This window comes from Manacus candei, unplaced genomic scaffold, assembly GCF_025592945.1.
Source record: "Manacus candei isolate 608988 ecotype Guabito, Panama unplaced genomic scaffold, ASM2559294v1 h1tg000018l, whole genome shotgun sequence".
Classification (NCBI taxonomy): Eukaryota; Metazoa; Chordata; class Aves; order Passeriformes; family Pipridae; genus Manacus; species Manacus candei.
In genome coordinates this window covers 10115427-10141012 of record NW_026138066.1, presented here as the reverse complement: position 1 = coordinate 10141012, position 25586 = coordinate 10115427, and the positions used below count along the sequence as shown (strand labels likewise).

The 25586-nt window shown below is 39.2% G+C and overlaps 1 protein-coding gene and 1 long non-coding RNA gene across 2 annotated transcripts in view; one reads left to right on the top strand and one right to left on the bottom strand.

Moving 5' to 3' along the window:
* RFX4 (regulatory factor X4) overlaps positions 1-25586 on the top strand; it is an 89984-nt gene that overhangs the window by 50918 nt on the left and 13480 nt on the right. The window contains exons 9-15 of the mRNA XM_051784372.1: positions 1537-1637; positions 3435-3493; positions 5069-5213; positions 9450-9544; positions 11191-11308; positions 17227-17346; positions 18611-18772. Coding sequence (XP_051640332.1) covers positions 1537-1637; positions 3435-3493; positions 5069-5213; positions 9450-9544; positions 11191-11308; positions 17227-17346; positions 18611-18772 — 800 coding nt within the window. The remainder of the gene's footprint in view (positions 1-1536; positions 1638-3434; positions 3494-5068; positions 5214-9449; positions 9545-11190; positions 11309-17226; positions 17347-18610; positions 18773-25586) is intronic.
* On the bottom strand, positions 12348-24932 carry LOC127469733 (uncharacterized). Its single transcript, XR_007904045.1, has 3 exons — positions 24666-24932; positions 14952-15163; positions 12348-12619 (listed from the first exon to the last, which is right to left on the bottom strand). It is a non-coding gene; the product is annotated as an uncharacterized LOC127469733 (long non-coding RNA).

Genomic DNA, 25586 nt, shown 5'->3' with positions numbered 1-25586 from the left:
TGAGTATCAGGAAGCTATTTTTCTAGATATATCTGTACATCTTTAGTATTGTTTGACTGATGCGGTCCTGGTGCGGAGCAATTTGTTAAGAATATTGCTCTAGGAGTTTCTTATTGATGCTGTGTATTTAGCCCCCAAGATTTTAAAGTGTCTCTAATCACGGAAAATGTTTTCAGGATGTTGTTCTGCTCCCCTGTGTGCCTTTCATGACTGCTAAAGTACAGAATTACAGGCAAGGTATTTTTTACACAAGAAATCTCTTATAAGCATGGGCTTTTTTTGATAAGACATGTACATTTTTAAAGGCTTTCCTTCCCTCCAGCCCCCCCCCCAATCTATTTCACTGGAAGGATTAAACAGAACAGCAGTCCTTTTCTCAAGCTGCTTAGTTCTTTCATAGCAAATAAGGAGAGACTTGAGTGTGAATATAGACTTTTGTAATGCATATAAAGGGCCAGATTGTGGCTATTAAGCCATAGCCTGCACTGGAGGGGGTGAAGAAGGGTCTCATTGCAATGGAAGCTCCTGAAGGAAATCTTGCTGACTCAGCCAGAATCCTCTGAGATACTTCCTGGGAACAAATTCTGGCTATCCAGAAAAGCCACTTTTTAGTGAGCACAGCAGTTGTCATCCATCCCTTTTCCTCTTTAGCTGTCTTTGTGGAGCAGAGCAGGCCTATGGCCATGTTTATTTTACCACATCTCAGTGCAGTGTGTTAGGAGTACAAACAGAAAAAGCTTCCTAGTTGAAAGAGGAAAGTTCCTTGTACCTGTCCTCTCTCTCATTTGTGTATCTCTGCAGTTCAGCTTTGTCTGTCAGATCCAGCTGTTAGGGTTCCCTGCACAACACTGCAGCTCTTCCTGGAAACAGACATTTTATACTGAGGATTCCAAGAAGAAGCGCAGAATGGATCTCCTACCAAGTTTAACAGGAAATGATGGAACCATCAGGAGTGGGTAGCAAGGGAGAAGAGAGAAATCTCACTTGTCTGGGAAAGTTCCAGTCCTGCGCAGAGCTAAGCAGGCAGTCCTGCTCCACCCCCATTTCCCCCACCTGTGTGGGCTTGGCCTGAAAATTCCTCCCCTCCATCATCATCCCCACTCACTGGTTCTGACCTGCAGCATAGCTGATTGTTGCTCCACTTGAACATCCCTGTATACATCTGTATAAATCTGGGCACAGCTGAGCAGAAACCCAAAGCTTGATTTATTGTCTTCTTTAAATGGTTGTGATTTTATATTTGTACAGAGTATGAATGATTGTATTTGAAATAGGAATACTGTTTGTAAGTATCAAAGTGGTGCCACACAGAGACTTTCATTCTTTGTGAGGTTTTGAACATGGTGGTATGTTTTGCTTTTGCTGCAAAGTTTTCAACAGTTTCAGAAGTTTTTCTTCATGCCTACAAACTAAGATATGTTAACAACTCTGCATAATAATGAGTTGCAAATAAATGACTCATGGTCCCACACATTCAGATTTTATAGTATAATGCACAGAGTAAATGTGTTCTGATGCAGTGATTCCTTTTTGCAGTTTGACGCAGGTGATCCGAAAGTTTGCAAAGCAACTGGATGAGTGGCTGAAAGTAGCTCTCCATGATTTGCCAGAAAACCTACGAAATATCAAATTTGAATGTATGTATTGCTCAATCTCTCTCCTTTTAAACTAGGATGTACAGTGTTTATTGATTACAAATTAATTGCAAGTGAGACTAGTGCTCTTTTAGGAACCTGTCATCATTATAAATCTTGCATTCATTTACACTCTTCACTTGTTCATGAGAACCAATCTCATTTAGCGAAAGAAGACACTGCTCAAAATGAGAATTTCTTTTCCTTTCTTGTGGATTCTGATAAGAAATTAATTTTGTTTATAGTAAGCAAACATTAGGGATGATATTAGGCAAAGAAAATTATTAAACAAACCTTTAGGCAAGCGGAATTTGAATACAGCTTGAGGCCCTTACTCGAAAAAGTGCCAGAGTTAAAAATGAAGGAGATCAAATTACCCTGTCACCACAGGAAAGGGCACTAGTCCTTTTCAGACGTGCTTTGTAGATGCCTGCAGTGCACATCACCTATTGATAAAGCCTGCTTTATTTCACGGCTCTCAATTCTTTGCCTTTCATGAGCACTAAATTCCACACCACAAAGTTAAAAGAAAAAAAAAACTAATTTAGGAGAAGGATTAACTATTTTGATCAGCGTGGAAAATTAGGTGTATATTTTACTGAGAACAGTCAGAATGAAAGTTGGAACAACTGATTTTAGGGGGTTTTGGATTGTTTACTGATTTGTTTAAAAATTAAACAAAATCGGAGCTGAGAATATGCTTTACCACATCTTTACCAGTTCAAAAATGTTGAGAATCTTCAGCAACAAAATCTTTTGCAATCTTATAGGTAAAGAGAAAGAGTTGGACGATGTACTCTCTAGTCATTCTCAGTCTCTGTTCTTTAACTGCCTCTTTGTACAGTACAGAGGGAAAATACTCTGTGGCCACATCTAATATCTCTTTGGATATACCTGAAAGTCTGGTGATTTTGATATAAGGAAAATATTGTGTGCATCCTGCCTTTTACATGAGTCTTTGTTGCTTCTGCAATTGTTTCCTCCTCATCAGAATTGGTGATAGTGTACACAGCCAATGGAGGTACTGAAAGGAGTGACTGCAAGCTTTGGTAATGTTTGCAGTTCCAGAGTCAGAGATTACAGACAAAATATGCACAAACCAACATTTTATAAGTTCATTTTCCAAGTATAGAAAATATTGTAATACAAGGTCTATACTGCTTGCAAAGAGCTAAAATAGGAGCAGAGGACTGGCAAGTACCTCCTGAGGCATTTTAGTCCATAATGTATTAGCATATCATGCAACCACTTTCAGAAACTTTGATCAAATTCTACCTGAAACTGTATCAGAGTTTAGCTCCTACTACTTCAGTCAAAAGACTCCTCCAAAACTTGTTTGCATTAAGATTTAGCAACCTTTTCTCATTTCCACACATAAGGTAGCTATTGATATTTTATGCCCACTTCTTGCACCAACATTTGTCTTCCCATTAAATAGTTCTTTCTGGTCTTCAGTTCCTTTGTGTAGCAAGAGAAAATTTGCCATGCTGAAAAAGCAAAGCACTCCTATTGTCCTCTATGTTTCTCTTGTCACCTCATTATTCACAGCATCTATAAATCATGGCTTGCAATATGCCTCTGTAAAACTGATTGAGCATCCAGATTTAAGGTTTTAGGTCAAGGTTTAAATTAAGTGAAAACTGGGTTATTTGAGTGAATTTTATATGGCCACAATTTTATATAGGAAACTGGATCTTGTTTTGTTTTATTTTATTTTGTTCTCATTTTAATTTAATACTTTCAGGAATAATTTTCTTTATTTAGCACAGTATGTAAATATGCATCTCTTCTTTCCTGCAGTGTCCAGAAGATTCTCACAAATACTCCGGCGACAGACTTCACTAAATCATCTCTGCCAAGTAAATATTTCAGTTACCCAAGTTTGATGAATGCCATTTTTACTGACTTTTCAAATAATTTTATGAATTGACAGGTTGGACTTTACTCAAAGAGGAGAAGATCATGTTAGCAGTTTGTGTCCAATATTTATTGTGACCATCTTTACAAAACCAAAAAGTAATCAGTGAAAAATGCTTTTCTAGACAACTGGCAACTCTTGATTATTAAATCCAGCAGGGCATTTTCATGAAAAAAAATTATTATTTGATTTGAAGAGATGGTTCATTTCCAGTAAGTAAATATGAGACATGTCATTGCTTTCAGAGCAGTGTGTATTAGGCCAATTGCAAAGCAAGAAAAATTTCTACCTGCCCAACAATAAACTTCAAGTCTAATTGTGATTACAAATCAAATGCAAATTGGGAAAAACAAAACAGCTGAACCACTGGGCTTTTAAATAGACAGGGTCATGTAACCATAGCAAGTGAATATAGAAACTGCTCTGAAGTGTTTGGTTTCCACCAGTTCACCTATCAATTACCTATCAAAAAGTCAGGAGGCCAAATTCTGCGTAGTATAAAAAGGGAGGGAATGCATGGAGCTAATTAACATTTCATCCAGGTATTGGAGGGGATAGTTTGTTTTCAATGTCACACTGAAAGCTCCATTATTGGAAGGTGTATCCAACACCTCTGGTTAAATCTGTGAGAGGTGAAGCCCACAGGAAGAATCTGGGGGAAAAAAACCCACTCCTGCAAGGAATTCTTTGTAGCTTTCTTCCTCCGTTATTTTAATGGTGGAGGCAGAGAAACCAGTGTTACCCTTCCCCAAATATGGTGGATCATCCCCAAACCTTGGAGGTCCATAGGAATTCAGAGGAAATCAAGATAAAGAGACCACAACCTTCTGCATCAGACCTGTGATCAAGCAGTTTACCTATGTGAAGGACTCTTCCAAGTGCACCACTTCCTTGGGGAAGCTGATAACTTTAGTGCGGGTTATCATCCCTGCTTAACTTACAGAGATCCATGGTACTTTATATGACCATGACCTTGTGTCACTTCCTTTCCTCTCAGTCCATCCTCCCCATTAGCAACAGCAGGTCCCTGTCTCAGTCAACCAAGACATATATCTGATGAGGAGGCAAAGGAGGTTTGACTTTTTCATGTGGCTGAGGGAACAATGAGAGTCTTCCAAGTTTGGGAGAGGGGAGGGTGCAAACCTGAGTGGGGTTTGTTTGGTTGTGTCTTGACTTTTCTTGTTGCTTTTTTGTTTTGAGCTGAAGCTTGCCATAAAAACAAACAGAGCTGTTAGAGACTGAGGGGTCTAGCAATGGCAGCATCAGATTAGTGTTGCTCCTTAGGGTTTGGGGTGGATGCTAGCAAAATACTTGTGGTTGATTAAAGTAGGCAAAATTACTTGAGAAGTCTCTTGTTTGAGGGCCCTGTAATATCCATAAGACATCAAGCTGGTGGGTGGGGGTCCATGAGGAGGATCAACTTAGTGAGCCTAGCTAAGGAAGCGTAAAAGGGGATAAAGCCTATTTTTTAACCTAATAAAGCATGAACTAATGAATAGATTGGATTGGATTACAGGCATCAAGAACAGTGATCCACAGTGCAGACATCACATTTCAAATGCTGGAGGACTGGAGGAATGTGGATCTGAATAGCATTACCAAACAAACCCTCTATACTATGGAGGACTCACGGGAGGAACACAGAAAGCTCATCATACAATGTAAGAGCAGAACCTTCAAATAAAGCCAGGTGAACTTGGTTTCCTGCTGCAAACAAAGCTCAGAGAAAGTAGCACTATTTTTGCAGCCATTGGTTTGCTTGCAGGCTTAAGATAAATACAGAGACATCTACCAAAATGTAAGGCAAGACCCTGCCAAGGCCTTATGTTTTGCGACATAGATCTGGGCACTCTTCCATTAATGAGTTCCTTTCTAGTACCCAGAACAGTCAATTGCACAAAACTTTCACCCAAATTCAGGAGGATTTTTCCATGAAAAACTAAATTTATGAGTGAACCACTGAATATGTGAAACTCCATTCTTTCCTGCCGTAGAATTGCAGGAAAATTGTCTTTTGAAGGCCTTGAACACTCAAGTGGCTGTGTATTTGAGTCCCTTATAAACTTGTTTATAAAAAGCTTCTTTTCACACTGTGTTTTCATAAACAAGATCACCTGATGGGGTAAGCTTTCACCGTGAACTTTCATGAGTAAGTGGAAGTCCTATATCAAACAAGTTCATTGGCTAATTTAGCTTCTGTCTGGTATAGTGAAGGACATGGACTTAAAAGTGACTTTGGAGATACTGGCAAATTGGTTTTAGAATCAAAGATCTTTTGCAGATATAAAATATACCTTCCATAATCCAGCAAGTGTTTTGTGGTTGCAAACTTAGGTGTAACATGAAGCACATTGAGTTTCGTTGATCTGAGGCAGCAGAGCTTTGCCTCTAGCATGGTTCATAACCTCACTTCTCTGGGAACACACCTGTTGTATTGCCATCTCTCTCCTGAGAACACCAGTCATCTTTTATCCAGATCTAGCCTTAATGGAGTGCAAGCTGGGCAACCACTTGTGGGAGCCCAGCAAGGGTAGGTTTGCTAGTGAGGTAACTCTTCCACTGAGTGGCTGGGAAGAGGAGGGGTGACACCTTCACAGGTAAACCGGACCCTACAAGGTTGACTTTGACAGTCATTCCACTGTGTTAATACTAGAAGCCTTCTCCTCTGTTCAGGGATGGGCCGTGCATTCCCTGTTAGCTCTGTTTTCCAGTGAGAGGTGCTTGGTACTCTTTCCTTTCCTTCTTAACCCTTTATTCATTTCCTAACAGGGCCCTCTTCCCTTTTGAGGAGATAGAAGCTTGACATGGCAGCAGAGGAGGTAGCATATAGTGAGACTGAAGTCCAGAAGCTGAGTGCATCCTTCTGTTATCTGTTCTGTTTTCATTATCTAGCCAACATCCTTGCATTGCCTCAAAAAGAGAGTTCCCAAAGTTACATTCCCTAGCAGCAGGAAAAGTTTTGGCTGCCATTCAGAAAATCCTTAATGTTCAGGAAAGCTTCTTGTACATGCGCTAACTACTTAAATACAAACTTTCGTGTAATAAAATCAAACTGAATTTTCCTGAATGCTAATGGATTTGAGCAAGTTTTTCCATATTTTAGGTCCATACTGCAGCATTTAACATCCTGCTTTGCAGAGGCTGCTGAGCTTTTTGGGCTGGAAGTCAGCTTAAAGAAGACAGAAGTTCTTTATCAACCGGCACCTCAGGAAGTCTTCCATCATCTCCATGTAACCATTGGCAAATCAGAGCTCAAATCAGTCCAGCAGTTTAATTACCTAGGCAGCCTCATCTCCTCGGATGGTAAGATTGATGGAGAGATAGACAACAGGTTAGCAAAGGCATACAGTGCTTTTGGAAAGCTTCATAAAAGAGTTTGGCAAAGTAAACACCTCAAGAAAAGCACAAAGATCAGTGTTTACAGAGCCATAGTGCTGTCTACTCTCTTATATGTATCCGAATCATGGATCATCTACCGCCACCACCTGCGTCTCCTAGAACGCTTCCATCAGCGCTGCCTCTGAACAATCCTAAACGTCCACTGGTCAGATTATGTGACCAATACATCTGTTCTAGAGCAAGCAGCAGTCACAAGTATTGAGGCTGTGTTGCTGAGAACACAGCTGTGCTGGGCAGGGCACATCTCAAGGATGAAGGACCACCGCCTCCCTAAGATCTTGCTTTATGGTGAACCTGCCACTGGCTGCCTCGAAGAAAAGATACAAGGACTCCCTGAAACAACATCTCAGCCTTGGCCATATTGATCACCATAACTGGTCTACTCTGGCCTCCAATCGTGAGGCCTGGAGACACACCATCTATAACGCTGCTGCTTCCTTTGAGATCACACGCAGGGTCACTCTTGAGGAGAAAAGACAACACAGAAAGAATTGTGTCTTGCTGATACCACCTAAGGAGTCTTTCTGCTGTGCCTTTTGCAACTGGACATGTCTGTCTCGTATTGGCCTCATGAGCCACCAGCATGCCTGTAACAAAGGTGGGCAGAGCCCTTCCCAAATCTTCATTTGTGAAGCCCAACCATGAATGAAGTCCAATAAGTAGTTACTTGGAAATAGTAGCTTATTATGAATGTTCATCATGAGATGGGATTCCACTGAGATGTTCTTATATGCAGCAAGAGTATTCTAGAACTTACATTTTTTTTTTCCATCTTTGATGTTTATTCCACTTGACTAAAGTTCTTTTTAAAGGCTACATTCTGTGTGACTTATATGACATGAACTTAAGGCCTGCTTTCACATTGTGGTACTACTAATCAAGAAAGTACAATTGCCAGCTTCCGTAACTAGAAAAAAGTAAACATGTTTATAAGCCTTTAAACAAACTTAGAGAGAAACAGAAAAATCACTGGGCATAAGAGAACCTCTTTCCCGCTCTCCTCTGGTAGCTATCTCTGACATGATTTCTACTTTATTCCCTCTTTCTCAGATCCTGTTGAGGTATTTTTTACAGGCACTGAAGGCTAAAAGTTTACTTTTCTCAAATAGGTTGTTGTGCACAGTTGTATTGCTCCAGCAGCAAAGGAAGCAACTGATTTGTTTTTCCACTCTTGCTCCCCTCTTTGCACAGCATATGAATTACTTCATCTGTTGTATCAGGCAGTTTTTGTCCAGCCAAATATTCAGGTAAGGAGACATTTAGATTCCTCTGTGATCTTGTTCTGAATAAAAGGAGGTTGTCCATCCAATAAAAAAATGAAAGAAGATGAGGGTGGCCCAAATATCCCTTCTTCCCTGACTAATGTTGCTGACAAGTCAGCCTTTGCAAGTCTAAGTTAAACAAAGTTGTAGTCAGGTGTGAAACAAATGCATTCCTGGTGATCTTGCTGATTCAACTTAAGAGACCAGGGAGGTTTTCTTTGCTTTATTGTCTGATAGCCTCCCTGGTTCGTATCTCTAGCTGTCATCTCTAAGCTTTGCCTCCTTCACTATCTTTTCTACGGTAGGGAATTCCTTCCTCCTGTTATTTATAACTAAGCAGAAATGGAAACGCATAGCACATTGAAATCATCCTGCAACACAGCAGGTAGAAAGTATCTTTCTTGACTTACTATGCCTTTTATTTTAGCTGAGTTGAAGAATAGTTTGTTAAGGTGTCAAAATACATGATTCTTTGTCTTCCAGCCATTGGTTCTCATAAATAAACGAGACGCAGTTTTAAGGGCAGCACTCCAATGACTTGTTTTTACTTTTTGTGTTAAAATATTAATATTGGGAAAAGTGTGTTTGGAAAAGCTTATAAAGTATACAGGTTGCTTTTTGCAACTCTTCATAATAAGTATAACATTTCTGCAATGACAGCAATTTGCTTTGAAGAAGTAGAAGTTTATGGAAATTGTGTGTGTGTGTGTGTGTGTGTGTGTCTGGCATTGCAAACAGATGATTTACAGCAGTTAATTCATGTTTTTGCAACTAAAGTGTTATACAGATGAGTGTCCTACCAACAATACTCATCCACTTGGTGCCTAGAAGATTCTTTATGCATTTCTAAACCAATATTATGCATGACATTTTTTCATCACTAGGGTCCATGCTGACTTTCTCACTCTTTGTAGGGAACGCCACAAACATTTCACTTCCAGGCACACCTGACAGCAGAAGCTTAAATCAAAATATTAATTTTAAGAAATAGGTTCTAATTTGCCCACATGAAAATACCGCTTCCAATGATTGCATCACTTCCATAGAAACAACATAGGAGACTGAGCAAACTTTTTGGGTCAGCACCAAGATGAATTTATTAGACTTATGCAATCTATTACAAAAAAAACACAGCGAACTTGTGATGCTACTGGTAGCCTTTTTTTATTTGTTTTTCTTTTGTTCCAAATGTAATCCAAGTACTGAGGTGGGCTGTTGTTTTGTTTTGTCTGCCAGTATATCAGGAGTTTGATCACCTTTTGGAGGAGCAGTCCCCCATTGAGTCGTACATCGAGTGGCTGGATTCCATGGTGGACAGATGTGTTGTAAAGGTTGGTAAGCAGGAGCAAGGAGCTGAGCCACTGATGTGCATTATGAGCTCTATTGAGGTCATAGATTTTTAGAAAAAATAAAAATAATTTTTTAAAAGAAAAAGAAAGGCATTGGTAATAAGCAGGAATAAAGCAGCAGTGGGCAAAATCTCACCAGTTTTCACGGAGAATTGCTCACGTTCAGGATTCTGCTTTATTCTGCACTTGTTTATTTTATCCCAAAAGACAGTATTCAAGAATGAACAGAGCTGAGATTTCCAATCAAATCAATATTTCAAGAACATGGAGAAATAGATTGAGAGTCAGAGTTGTCCTAATGACATAGTACAAATAAAAGCATAATCTAGCCTTCTGAGATTTTTATGAAAAGGATATTTAAGCTAGTTAATTCATTTATATATAATCAAATGTAAGGATGAAAGCCTGTATTACCATTCAATGAAGGGCATATTTATGTTGACTTTTGAGCTGATTTGGATACCAAGGACTTTTATTTTAATTTAAGTGCATGCAGAAACCTACTAACAAAGCTTTAAAACATATTTTCAAAAGCAATCAGTCATCGCCATAATTTTACATAGAGTATGAAAATATATGATTGACTATTTTAATTTCTGTCACTAACCATATTTCGTATTAGGATGTTCTATTAGAATTTCAACTCTTCATTCCAGTTCACAGAATCACAGAACATGCTGAGTTGGAAAGGACCCACAAGGATCATTGAGTCCAACTCCTAGCCTAGTTGTGAAAGCTCAGAAGCAAAAACAAAACAAAATACACTGCCTCTCTCTCTGCTGCAAAAGGGCCATACAGAAAAGAACAGATATTTCCCTGGATTACTTGAAATATTTTGATTGTTTTGGGGAACTTTTGCAATTTGAAATTCAGACCATGACTGTTAATTTTAATGAAGAACCTGAATGAATTCTAATAGCTGATAGGATAGACCTAATTCTTTAACTCACGTATGGCTATAATAAATCAATTTTTGAAGAGTTAATGCCTGAAATGTGCTTTCTGGAAAGTATTTTTCCTAGTTAAAGGACTAAGTGAATTCACAAAAATAAAAACATGAAGGAACAAAAAACTTTATGGACAATACTCTCGGACACATGATGTGACTCTTGGGTATGGTCCTGTACAGGCCCAGGAGTTGGACTCAATAATCCATGTGGGTGCCTTCCAACTCGGCACGTTCTGTGATTCTGAGTTCAAGAAGCATTTATACTCAATATTAAACCTTACTTGAAATATCAATATAAATTTTCAGTGTAGATCAAGCATTATAGATTATAAATTTCTTCCTTGACTAGGAAGCAAGAATGAACATGTAAGTAATTAGGTTAAGATGAAGATCACAGCAATTTTTTTGCAGTCCTTTCATCATTTATGAAGGAGATCCAGTCTTGAATAATACTTTATTAATTCATCTTTCTGAAGGTTGTGTGTGGTTATATGATGGTTTTCTGTCTAAGGCCATTTGGAGTTTGGGTTTTAGTAATTTATAATGTATATTTTAACATGAATATGACAGTAAGAAGTTTTTCAGTATAAAAAAAAGAAGATGGATATGTGCATCATTTAGCTGTATTGCTGGTAGAAATGTAAGTTTCTTCATGTCAGACATATCTGTCTTCTTGCAGGTAGCTGCCAAGAGACAAGGCTCTTTGAAGAAAGTAGCTCAGCAGTTCCTCCTGATGTGGTCCTGTTTTGGCACTCGAGTGATTCGGGACATGACTTTGCACAGTGCACCCAGCTTTGGTACTTTGATTTTGTTGTAATAATTGCATGTCACAGTCAAAAAAATCTGTATCTTAGCTTGTAATGTACAGTTTAAGTGAAAACATAAGCAGTTTTCACATGTCCAGGCACCATTAAAAAATAAACTGGGGCTTCTGACATTTGGGAATAATGCTCAGACAGATGTCTGTCTTCAAGATCTAGCCAGGTGAGCTGAAAACTTTACTGCTTGCTTCTGTTTGCTGTTAGCCAGTAGCTGGAGAGATCAGTCCCTGGGTAGCTGGAGGAGTCGGTTACAGGAGCATTCCCTAGAGCACTTCAGCACAAAGTGAGCCTGGTTACCCAAACCACTCTGACCACGTGTTGTGCCAAGAGAGATGACTTTGTGCTGAAGTGGATGAAAAGCTCTCCAGTGAACCACTTTGCCAGCTCTCCTTTTAAAGGGCACAGCATTTGAAACCAGTCTTTGCAAAACAAGTGCGCTTCCATAACCTGGACAGATTCTCTTACAATTTTTAAGGTGTCAGTCAGGATGGAAAAATAGATTTTTACTTTTTAAATGAAAAAGCATCTTGCTTTTCTACAGAGCTTTAAATGGGGCTTTGTCCTGGGATACAAACAGTTCAGATTAAAATCAGTTAAAAGCAAGAATGTTTAGACTGCTGTGTCATGGATGTGAACATTCACAGTCGATTGGGACTAGATTTTATGTGAGGGATGGTTTTTGTGGTACATTTATCTGAATATGTTAGTAGAAGATCAGTAGAGAATGATTTTATATGGGCACTGAATTGAACAAGTGCAAGGATTTCTGCCAGCTGAGCTTTGAAGTCCTTGATGCTTTTAGGACCACCTAACAGAAATTCAGATACTGTCAGATAGCACAATATGATATTTGTATTATATATTTATATATTTATAATATATATTTATGGTATATATACTATATATTTGTATATAAATTATTTATATTTTAACCTGAAACTGCTTTCATTCCCATTGCAGAAGACTTTTCCAAGCAGATATTAGTGAGTCATCATTAGACATTAGGATAGGGGGTGTTCCCAAGGTGATTACAATTTCCATCTGCTAACTTGTGTTTTCAGCACCAATATCCTATCACATCTATTTTCCACCTCCTTTAGGACTCATTTGCTCCTTAAGTCACTGCGTCTTTTCTTTTATTGTGGGCATAAAAATAGCTGGTACTGCTTGACAGTATACTTTCTCCTAGTGTTCAAAAATCTCTTTGCATGAGTACTGAATAAATGCTGAATCTCCTTTTCTAGAACCTTGGGTTGCAGCACTTCTCTGGGCAGGCACAGTCCCGACCTGTGAAAGACACCGGTAGACAACAAATGAAAAAACATTCTGTGTTAGTGCAGTGTTGAGATTATATTGTTGCTCATGAAATGCTGACTTTAAACTGCTCCTAAGGATTCATTATTGCTACTGATTGCACATTACAACATTATTTTTGTTTGTGTTCAGGAGATGTTTGTAACCTAATCAAGCATCCTCTTGTTTCAGAGTAACATTCACCAAAACATCTTTAATCAAATGGGGATTATCTAAATAGTCATTAGACCACTAGTTGTCTTGACGGTCTGTACAGTGATCTTCAGCTGTGACTTCTTACTTATTAGTGGAAATATTTATGAACTTGCTATATAGTGAGAAAATGAGAAGAAAATTTGTTGTTTCAAGTTTGAGATGCACCACAGTATAATATATCATATTTACCAAAATAACTTACCTGTTGTCTCCTTAAAACTTTGGCATTTGAATTTGTCTCTTTTTTTTGAGATCTTTAACTGTTCAGCTGAGTTTGTAGGGTTTGGGGTTTTGTTTGTGTTTTGGGTTCACTGGGTATATTTGTGTGTACAAATGCATGAGTCGTCTTCTTGTATGGACACACACCTTTGAACATTATTTTGATATGTTTGTATGTAACTACAGTCTGGAAAAGAATGGATTGGCCATAGCCGACATGTTATTCGTGGGCATGTGATTATAATTAGAACAGGATCAATAACTGCTTTTCAATTTGGCAGCCGACTCAAGAGTTTGAAGAAACCAAATTATCATGCTCAGTGTGAAGCTGAGATAGTTTGTGATTTTCGTCAAATTCAGAAATCTTTTCAAAAATAAAATCAAAGATAATTCTTTTTCACCTGTCAGATTTCGGTGCTTAGACCACCAAGGGAGTTGGAATATCTGGCACTGGAGTGACTGGCACAGACATTTGATTCTGCAGAGCTTTTAAGAGCGGTGGCATGGGCAGGTTGAAACAATCCCTGGCAGAAGAAAAAAGCTTCTCTCTCTTGCTCCCTCTCTCTTTTTCTCTCTGCCTGCCTCCCTCCCTCCCTTCTTCCTGCCTATGCATATCAAAGGCACAGTTGGTGGCACTGTTTGGGTAATGCATCCAGTGTATAAAGTAACTAATTAGTAATAGAAGCTCCATGATTTTGCCCTGGAAATCTCACTGTTGTTTTGCTAGTTACATGTAATTGCTGTGTCCCTTAATAGTTGCTGATGCTTACTATGCCTTAGCTGGGTAATCACTGCCATAGTTTCTGTTAACTCCTGAAAATCAGAGCCAAATACTATTTATCATTGTAACTACAATCTCTTGAATAACTTCTTACCTTTTCCTAAAGAAGTAATTGGTTTGCCAGCCACAGCTGGATCTATTTCAGTATTTAAAGATACACTTGAAAGAACTAGAGTTCCACAGGAGAAACAGTAGATTGCAAACACAGAATAAACTATGGTACATCGTGCTGAATAGCCATTCACTGTGAGGCTGAAATGCATGCCCTGATATTGGTTTCAGTCTATAGCTTATATTTAATTCAACCCATTTAAAAATGTAAAAATATTGCATTCATTCAGTAGGAAAAACTTGTTTGTTTGGTGTCTTTCACACAAACTCCGGGCTCAAAAACTCTCTGCAGAGTTTAAAAATACACAGTGGGAGAAATAATAGGAGAGGAAGAGAGAAATTCAAAAGAGTGACAAGGGCACTGGAGTGTTTTTAAGTGCTGCATTCAGTATTGCCAACATCGAGTCTTCAAAATAAAGCATTAGACCCCCCGAAAGCAAACACATTTTTTAAAATAGCAGATCTTGGGTTCCTGTCATTTGCTTGCTATCATCACAGTGGTTTAGGGTTCACACTTCAAAGTGTTTTTATGAAACTACAAGCAGGTTTCCTTACTTTATTTTTATTTTTAATTAAAGCTGAGTAAGGAGTTTGACAGAAAATACTAAACACCTTGAGTTTTATATCACCACATGAAGTTTGCCAGCATTTTGTCCTGTTTTGGTTTTTTTTGTTTGTTTGTTTGTTTGTTTTGCCTTGAAAATACCTGTTGGTAGTAATTGCACTAGAGTAAACAGAAACTTTCAGCTGAAAAACTCTATTCAGAAGAAGACTGAGCATTTTGTGGAGATTCTTGATAATCTAGGTTTCCACTGGGGAAATTCTAGGTCAATAACAAGGTGATCAGCCATGTCTACTGTCTTTATTGCGCTGCTTAATTGAATAGTATTTTATTTAACAAGACTTTGAGCTAAAAAAATTTCTAAAAACATGTTCTCTGCAGTAGTTAAGTGCAGATCCCCCGCTATTTACCCTTGAAAGGCTGGGAAAACTTGTTACCATTTTGATTTGTGTAGTCACATGAAACAAATGAAGAACTGGATGCTTCAGGTTCACCAGCAGCCAAAGATTTCCTGCTCATTGCAAAGGTGTTGCAGTGACTGTGTCCTTTTTCTGTGCTGCCTTGCCCAAGAGCACAGAGGCCCAGTGGCAACCTCCCAGGGTGTGTGCTCAGCTCATACCAGTGACGACAGAAGCCACACAGGCCTGGACTGAGAGAATGAAACACAAAGACCATCCAAGTGACAAAGAAAAAGTCTGTACTCAGTGCCTTGAAAGCTGAATTGCCAGTTAGATTTAAATAAGGATATAGGGTCTTTCAAGCCACTTCTGCCCTTCAACAGTATGTTTGAGTACAGAAGTCAGAGTAGGAGCAGCTATGCTTCGTTGTGATGAAAGCTGGTGTATCGAGATAAACCTTTGCTGTGAAGAAACCAGTCACTATGAAATTTGATTGTATTTGGAACTTGTTTGATCTTTTTCTCATGGAAGTATTTCTTCTCTAATGTAGTAATGGAATTTCCAAAGGAATACATCCAGATGAGGGGTTTCTTTTGGGGTTTTTTTGTCTGGCAGTAGTTGATCGCTGTTTCCAGCTCTGCTGATGATCTTTCTCTTAGTTTAAGCTAGCAGCCAGACAGGCTGTTATGTTAACCTGACTGTATCTGCACTTGTCAGAGTTATTTAGTAACTTAGATGAACATATAATAATCCATGCAAGTATAAAACCCCATTGGATGAGAAAGTTCTGTTTGGAGCCATTACAGGTACTTCACATCATGGCATCTATTGCACAAACTGACTCAACTCCAACTTGATACTTGTCAGTCCTCTCCTGCAGATGGGTGTTGGTCTGTTCAGGAGGGCACCACACAATATCTCAGCTCTGATGCTTTGCTCCTCTTACTTTTCCCTGAAATGTATCTATGCTCTCTTCTTACATATCCTTTTTTTCCTGTGGCTATTTGTGCTCTAGGGCAAACATTTCTTCACCATACCTGATATGCACCCTTCTTTATAAATTATGGGAAGCAACTCACTTCCTCTCTGCAAAATAAAGCCAACTGTGCATTTTTGTCATTTAAAATCTATTATTTGTTGATCACACCCTTCTGGTAACCTTCTCCATACCAGTTTCTACTTGTACTAATTTCTCTTGAACATGGGTGACTAGAGTTATATGCAATGTTCTAAGTGAGGTTCACCAGTGCCTTGTGCAACAGTATTAATACTTCTGTTTCTATAAGGAATTATATAAACCAGGGGATGATATAAATCTCCAAGTGCAGGACTTCTTACGGCATGCTATTAAACTTCATTTCCATTACTCTAGTCCATAGTATCACCCAGTCCTTCCTCCTAACAACATTAGCAAGTTCTCCATCTGTATTCAAATCTTACTTGAGGATTTGTGGCAGATAGCTATCCATATAATCTCCTTTCACTATGGATTTTCAAAGTACTTTTTTGACTCCATACCCCGCATATTCTTTTGCCCATACTCTTCCCTTAATTTCTTAAGTTTTTAAGTTTTTCACATTCCCGTAATGGCAGTTAAGAGGCAGTATCAAGGGCATCTCCATAGTTAAGCACAGAAACAGGCCAGATGTTATGCTGCTATGATTCAAACTGATAATTAGGAAATGGTAGCGTAGCACTTCTTCAGTAGAAGAACTATGACAGAGCAAAGCTTTGGCACAAATCTTTTCCTTTGAGACATCTGCAGTTGCTGCTATTGTCTCCATGCTTGGCAGATACTGCACTGGGGAGATACCATCAAGAGATTTGGAAGGTTGCTTCTACCTTCCTATTGATTAGTCTCTCATTTCTTTGGCACAGGTAGTTCAGAAAATTCATACCAGGGTGTGTTGCTAAGGCAGCCAGTTTGGGATTCTACTTCTGACAAATAATTATAATATCTGATCCTTTAGATAAAACAAAACCATTTCACTGTAGTGCAAGTGTCAAAATTGTCATTCAATGCTAATGTAGGAGAAGAAAAATCTGTCAAGTTCCAGCTTTCAGTTAGGTGACTTTCTTGCACCCTAGACCACAATTGGTTGTAGAAGCCTGTATAAATCCAGGAATGAACAGGGTTTACTACTCACCAGTTTTATTTTGACCTCTCCTGCCTCCAGTAAGAGAGATACTTCAGTGGCAGTAACATATGGAGGCAGTCCTACCCAGTACTGTTTGTGTTGAGCACGGTAATAATTGGTTTAATGAGTGTATTGAGACAGTCAATGGCTTTTTTGTTTTTTCACTTTATTACCAGGGTCGTTTCACCTTATTCACTTGATGTTTGATGACTACGTATTGTACCTGCTAGAATCACTCCATTGTCAGGAGAAAGCTAATGAGCTAATGAGGGCAATGAAAGGAGAAGGAAGCACAGGTGAGTTTGTTCTTTTATTAATCATGTTGTTTTATTCCATTGGTTTCTCTATTTTCTATATGGGGGTATTTCTTTATCCTTGTCTAACCCACTGAGGCTTATATAGGAGCAAGGTGGTTTTCAGTTCGATCGTGATGTGAAATAAATCATTTGGGAGGCATCCCTGGTTAACACATTCTGGAAGAGATCTGCCTGTCTCCCAATGTCACTCTGGATGTCTGAAATCCCATTCCTAAGCACTCAGTCAGTGTTTCACTAAGAAGTTTTTGTACTGAAACTTTTACCTCAGTTATTCTGTCTAATTGATTACTGCATTTCAGTGGACCCAGTGTTAATAAATTCACTGATATCAGTGGATTTTTACCAGTCTAAATAAGAGGAAGAGATATCAGAAGTGAGAAAAGACAAACCCCAGAGCTATTGTTTCTGGTACACTTATGTTCTGAGTGCCTGTATGGAAGGAGATTCTGAGTCCTGCTCCACTCTACACTGCCTTGCCAGAACAGAAGCAAGCAGAGATTTCCTTTAGTCTTTCTACTCTGGGCAATCCCTTGTGATGAGGGGTCCTCAGTGATCTTCCCTCCTTGAATCTCCCATTAATTTTGTCAAGTTAAACCTCTCTGTCACCTTTGGAAAGCTTCATTTTCCATTTTAGCTGTGGCTTAATTTGTCAGCTTGTAGATTTATGGGAAGAGGAACATTTCAGTGATTAGAGTAATATCTTCTATGTGGTGAAAGACTTGAATTTAATTCACTGCTCTACCATAGCCTCTTGGATTTTTAACAAACAAGTTGCTTATCCTTGCATATTTTCCACATGCCTTTAGCAGTTAAACCATTCAGGATGTCATCCTCTTTAGTCAACAAAGAAAGAGGATTGTGACAAAAACCACTGGAATCCCCTGGAGATTCCTGTTTCTTTCCCATGTCACTAGAAGGTGTAGGAGCACCTAACTCAGAGTGGACTCCTAATTTCAGATATGTAATAGTACAATACAGGAATATAAGCCTTAAGCTGTCCATGCATGAGTTTCCTATCCATACAATAGCAAAAATGGTACTTTCCTTTAAGAAGTCTTATGTACATTGAAGGTTGTAATGCTGAATGTTACAGAAGTACTTCTTTCAAAGATTTGTGGTTTCTGCTATGTATTTCTTACACTCTATGGAACTTAACTGCTTGAATTAATATTTCTTTTTAGTTTCTCAGTGTTCCCTGAGTCTACCTTTAGCTATGTTTTATGATTTCTCTCTCATTCTGCAGCAGAAATACGAGAAGAAATTATTCTGAGTGAAGCAGCTCCTCCAACTCCCTCCCCGGCGCCGTTCTCCCCCGCTAAATCTGCCACCTCAGTGGAAGTGCCCTCTGCCCCATCACCCATCAGCAATCAGTCCCCAGAGTATGGTGGCATAACAGCTACTACAGGTAGGTAAGCTTAGGCAACTAAATCTACTTGAAGGTGGCTTTTGCACTTGGTGACCTGATATTGAGCTCGAGAAGATGATGTGCTGGCTTGCAAGATATGAGAACCCTTCCTAAACCAGAAATCTGTTCTCACTGTATCCAAACATGATGTACAGTCTATCAGGAAAAAGATATGGTGTTTGGATATTTTATGCATTTGAAGGAAATGTGCCATGTATTAGGTTTTGTGAGATTTTCAAAATCCTAATTCAATACTGACTCAGGAATTCCTACAGGGTAAAGTGACAGATGGGTATCTTTCAATGCATTTCACACCCAAATATGTTTAAATAGCTGTGCAAGTTTCTCTTGGGAATGTTTTACATATCGCTGATGAATTTCATCTGTCAATGTTAGAGACTAGAAATTACATGTTTGAAGCCTATTTTCAGTTTTATACTCTATTATGGCAATTCATGACGTTGTTGTATTCTGGTGGGCCCACAGATTTAAAAAATCTGCACTTAAAGGATGGCTTGACAGAAAACAATAAGCATAAAACTAGCTTCTTCTTTGGGTTGTATAAATGGCCATCATCCTCTTTACTCTAATGTAAAACTCATTACCTTTTGGATGTGGGCAGGACAGTCTGATCGTATGAACAAAAGAGTGTGTTTTCTTAATTCATGGAAAGAAACTTTCAGAAAGCATTTCAGGCAGTGAAATTCCAGCTTTGCTGCTCCTCAGTGAAAAGGGTGTATAACCAGAATGTGGAAACTCTCGCTTTTGTGATGTACTGGAAAAGTTACAAAATCTTCTAGAAAAATGTCATAAAATGATGATTTACCACACTAGAGAATTTGGCAGTGGCTGGACAACTAATAAATCTTTCTGAAAAATATTTTTCATGTTTTCAAAGGCGCCACAGGGAAACACAATGCATAATTGTGGTGGAAAGAGATTTAAAAACATTTGTCCCTACATCACAACTTAAGGTTTTCTCACTGCTGAAGATAATACATTTGTAGGAGGGAAATAGGATGGTATTACGCCCAGGACAGTTAGATGAGAGACAAATGATTCCCAGACATGGCAGGTGATCACATAGGTTTAGATCAGTCAACAGTGGAGGTGGTGTATATCTGTGACTTTTGTTGAAACATTGATTTTGCAGGTAATTTGGTCTGTAGGCATTGTGGTCCAGTGAGATCGTTGTGTAGAACCAGAAGTTAGTATGACACAGGGCTGTCATCATCATCATGGCTAGGATTCGTGAACTAAGATTTGGGAAGGGCTCTACCCACATTTGCTACAAGTGTGCTGGTGGCTGAAAAGGCCAATGTGAGATAGACACGTCTGGTTGCAAAAGGCACAGCAGAAAGGCTCCTTAGATGGTATTGGCAAGACATGGTTCTTTCTGCGCTGTCTTTTCTCCTCAAGAGTGATCCTGCGTGTGTTCTCAAAGGAAGCAGCAGCGTTATAGATGGTGTGTCTGCAGACCTCCCGATTGGAGACCAGAGTAAACCCGTGATGATGGCCAGATATGGCCAGATATGGCCAAGGCTGAGATGTTGTTTCAGGGAGTCCTTGTATCTCCTCTTCGGGGCTCCTCTCTTGCGGTAGCCAGTGGCAAGTTCACCATAGAGCACAATTAGGTTACCCTGAAGCCTTCTCTTTTCCAGGCTGAACAAACCCAGTTCTCTCAACCTTTCCTCACTGGAGAGGTGCTCCATCCCTCTAGTCGTCTTGGTGACCTTCCTCTGGACTTGCTCCAACAGGCCGATGTCCTTCCTGTGCTGGGGACCCCACAGCTGAATGCAAGGCTCCAGGTGGGGTCTCACCAGAGCAGAGCAGAGGTGCAGAATCACCTACCTTGCCCTGCTGGTTGTGCTGTTTTTCATACAGCCCAGGATGCAATTGGCTTTCTGGGCTGTGAGCACACATCGCCAGCTCAAGTCCAGCCTCTCATTTACCAGCAACTCCAAGTCCTTCTCAGCAGAGCTGCTCTCCATCCGTTCATCCCCCAGCCTATGTTGATACTGTTGATACTGATGGAGATGTTTGCCCCAACCCAGGTGCAGCACCTTGTGCTTGGTCTTGTTAAACCTCATGAGAATCCCATGGTCCCATTTCTCGAGCTTGTCCAGGTCCTCTGGATGGCATCCCATCTTTCAGGTGTGTCAACTGCACCATTTAGCTTGGAGTCATCTGCGAATTTGCTGAGGGTGCACTCAATCCCTTTATCTGTGTCATTAAGATATTAAAGAACACTGATCCCAGTAAGGACCCCTGAGGGACACCACTTGTCACTGATGTGCATCGGGACTCAGAGCTGTTGACCACTACTCTCTAGATGCAATTGTCCAACCACTTTCTTATCCACATAGCAGTCCACTTATCAAATCCATCTCTCTCCAATTTAGAGAAAAGGATGTAGTGGGAGACTATGCCAAAGGCTTTACAGAAAGATAAATGACAGATAAATGACATCTGTAACCTTTCCCTTCTCCAGTGATACAATCACTTCATCATAGAAGGCCATTAGATTGGTCATGCAGGGCTTGCCCTTGGTGAAGTTGTGCTGGTTGTCCCAAATTACCTCCTTGTCCTCCATGTGTCTTAGCATAGCTCCCAGGAGGATGTGTTCCATGATCTTCCCAGGCACAGAGGTAAGGCTGACAGGTCAGTAGTTCTCAGGGTCCTCCTTTCTACCCTTTTTAAAGATCAGTACAATGTTTCCCCTTTTCCAGTCACCTGGGACTTCCCCTGACTGCCATGACTTTTCAAACATCATGGAGAGTGCCTTGGCAACTACATCAGCCAAGGAGACTGGGATGCCTCTCATTTGGGTCCCATATGACATAAATGTCCCATTTATGCACATACAGGTTGCTCAGAGGGTTTTGAACCTGATCTTTACTTATGGATTTAAGTATGTTAGTATGTCCTGCTAAGGCCAAGGTCTGCTAGTGTGAAGTCTCAAGCCAGAAACAAGATGGTTTGGGGACAATTGTGGAAGAACCTACTCCCACAGTACAGCAGTAGAACTTGATGTAGTTTTTCCCACATCAGAACTTTTTAGGCAAGAAAACTATTTCTGATTATTTTTACATTGTTTTAAAAAATTTTATTGGGTTGAATTGGGTTTTACTCTTGCCGTCTGGTGCAGTCTCACTTCTGTGAGTGTAAAAATTTTTGCCTAGCACAAACCAAACTTGTCGATGCAAGTAGTGGTCTGGTTGAGATTAAATATGAGTAGGCAGCTATTTCTTGTTCATAATTTGGGCAATGGATAATACCTCTGTTTCCCATGTTCATCATGTAGATGAACTGATCACCTTTTTAGTTTGCTAACCATTACACCATGGAATGCACTGTTCATTCACATAAAACAATATGGAATAACAACTGTGTCTCAGATATAGGAAATTGCTATACTTTAAAATAGGAGTGCTGAAGATGCATTGCATATGCTAAACCTATTTTATATATAGATCTGTGGCATTAATACAAAGAATATTTTGGAACAGGAACCTCTGTTCTGGAAAGGTGTATTTAAAGTATTGGTTTTCATCCCTGTCTTTTATGAGGTAAATGTAAAACTCTGCAAATGCTTTGCACATCTTGAGAACTAGTTCCATTGGTTACCATTAGCTTTCAGTCCCCCAGTTTAAGGTATCATTAACTCTTTCTTGTTTTTGGAATTAGCAATAAAAGTTAACTATTAAACTTGCATTTTAACCTCTTTACCTTCAGTCAGTGGTCAGTGCAAAACCAAATTAAACTGTTGCAATTACATGATACTGAGCAAAAGAAAGGTAAATGCTCTGTATCACATTCTGTGGCAGAGCATCTGGCATGGCATTGCTAACATTTTATTTAAAACTTTTTGTTAGGTTACTAGACATTTAAAAGGCTAATTAGTCTTCATCCTTTCTAAATCACAAAGGCCAGATTAATGATTATTCAAACTGCAACAATATTGTAATAAAATTGATAATGGTATGGCTGACTATGCTGCTCTCTCTTAAAGCCCCTCTTAAAGCTTTTATTACTCATTTACCAATGTAATCATTTTTAGATGGCACAGAATTAACTCTGAATAGTAAGTAGTTCCTAATGTGTTATTAAACTATGGAGTTTACTGTTCAGTTTCAAAAAATATATGCTTAAAATCAGTCTTCAGGTCAGCAATGGTCATTAAGGGTCACTGTTTTTCCAAGTCCAGGCTAGGTGTTAAAGATCTGGGAGTGCTACAAGAAGCTACCACTTCTTGTATTTGTGTGTATGAGTAGAACAAATTTCTGGGTTTTTTTCGTAAAGCTTTAGCTCCTGGACTTATACAAGTATTTGAGAACATCAGCTCTTCTCCAACAATCAGTTCAATTCTAATAGCTGCAGAGTGTAAAAGTCAAGGGTTCCAACTTCAAAAGGCAATTCTCCCCTTCAAATGGAAGGGCTTGTGTTTTTCTAAAGCTGATAGGTAAGGTAATCTGTTCATTGTGGGAGGACAGAAGGGGGGTCTGACTCTGGATTTCTGATTGCTTGAGGTTGACAGTACTGCTTACTACGAGACATAGTACACAGTGCTGTGAGTTCTCACTTGTACTTTCATGGTCATTTACTCCAGCATAAAGCAGATAAAAAATGCAGCACCATGAAGCAACTTTTGGGGGTTTTGTGCACTGGTGTACATGATGGCACCAATAACAACAGGGCCATTGTTGGACTAAGAGCAGTTCCATTTATATTTGGCTCCCCTGCAGGTCAGATGACCTCTTGGTTAGTATCCCCAAAATCACTCTTTTTTTTTTTTTTTTTCAAAGAGAAAAGAAAAAGGAGTGATAATAAATGAATTTCCCTATTTTAATCAAATCCTGCATGTTCAGAACACAAAGCAGAGCAAATTGTTGCTCAATCGCTATTGTTTTTGCTTATTTCAAAAAAGCAGTTCAGTTGGGTTCAGTCATATCTAAAAGAGACTTCATCTCCTGGAGTTCAATTCTGTGACTAGCTGAGGAAATTAATCATCAAGGACTGGGACACAGGCATATTGAATACAATATTAGATAAAATGCAAAGGATCTTTTGGCCCTTTTATTACTCTTTGTGTTAGAGGTAGGAAGGTCATGAGATTTTTGGATTAATGGTCAATTTCTTTCTGGGGAAAAAATAAAATCCGGTCAAAGTAAATTTGTGTTTTATGGTAAAGTGAAAAAAAAAGTAAAAAAAACCGTCCCCAAAAATAATGTTACCTAAAAATAAGTATCTGGGTTTTTTTCACCATCTTCATTCTCCTTCTTTCTTTTCTCTTTGTTTTGCCTTTTGAATTTAGGTCTGTTTTGAAAAAAGTTTCAGATTTTCTTCTGGAAGATAACACCCGAAAAATATGTTGACCTTTTGAAATTGGAATGTTTCATAAAAATATTCTGTAGACAAGTTGTTGATAATTTCAAAACAGTTTTTCTCTTGTTTTCAAATGAGGATATTTGGTGACCACATAAGAAGTTGTGGCCCCTTCCACATAAACTTTTTTAGCAAAGGCAGGCTTCCTTAAATAATTTCCTCAACTCAAGGAACCATGACTGCTTATACCCCCAGCAACAGTGATGGGCTGGATTATCTTTGGTCTCAGGGATCTCAATGGTCCTCTGCAACAGGAGGACATGAAAGACTGAAAATACAAGTCTGTGGCAGAAAATGCAAGCATGTGAAAACAGACCTATCACAAACACTCTTGGCCATAGTACATCCAAGGATGTCTATTATAAGAGCAACAAATCACACCCTGCTGAAATATTTCAAGCTGGACTTACCTTGTGGAGCTCAAAATGCCTTCATTCAGTCCCAGAATTAAGCATTTCCCATTTAAAAAAAATATTTGCCTGATTTTGCCAAATAAAATCACACATACCTGAGGAAAATTATGCACAGCTAAGATAGGCTTTTCATTCCCCAAAGCCATGGAGTGGGCACAGACCTGGTAGTATAATCACTTCCCCCTCTGAATTACGCCCTTTGATACTACAGGAAGTCCTAGAATCCATACTGAAAAAAAAACTAGTCACCTCCTGCAATTCCTTTTAGCTGATGAAAAAGAGTCAAGAGTGCCCAGAGACCCCCAAACTTGTGTTCACATTGGGCTAAATTCAGTGTTCTGGTAGTCATTTACAGGGTAATCTCAGCCAGTATGGTCATGACCTCCAGCGAGAGCTATGTTATACTGGAACAATGGATCTGTCAACCTCCTGAGTGAAAGGGGTGTGTGCAAAGGACAAAGGTTTCTCAGCAGCTGGCTCGTGAAACTGGAGTTCCTGCCTGGAAGGGATCAGGATGATTAAAAAACTCAGCACCTTCTAAGCAAAATGGAAAACCCACTTCTTTGCTCTTTGCTCTTCCCACAAACACTCTACATGAAAAAAGAAATTAACTCCAGTCCCTGCTGCCACAAAAAAAAAAGAAGGAAAAAAAAAAGAAATATTATTTGCAGGAAGGAAAAGGCCAGGCAATTTCTGTCTATATACTTGTTATAATTTGGAGATCTTTTTAGTGTTGCCACTACAAGGGCTGGTACAGGTGGTTCCACTACAAGGGCTGGTACAGGTGGTTCCTCTACAAGGGTGGAACAGGTACAAACTGCAAAAGGAATCAAGACATTTATTTGCGCAACACCCATTTTTTTCTAATCCTTCACTGTTCTGATCATACCTCCTGCCTCAGTCCAGGAGGTATGAAAGAGACCTCAGGGTTTGGTGTATCATGCCTGAGAAATCTTAACACTGGTGTTTTTCTGAGTTCCATCCAGGTTTGTTTTGGTTTTTTTTTTTTCTGAAGA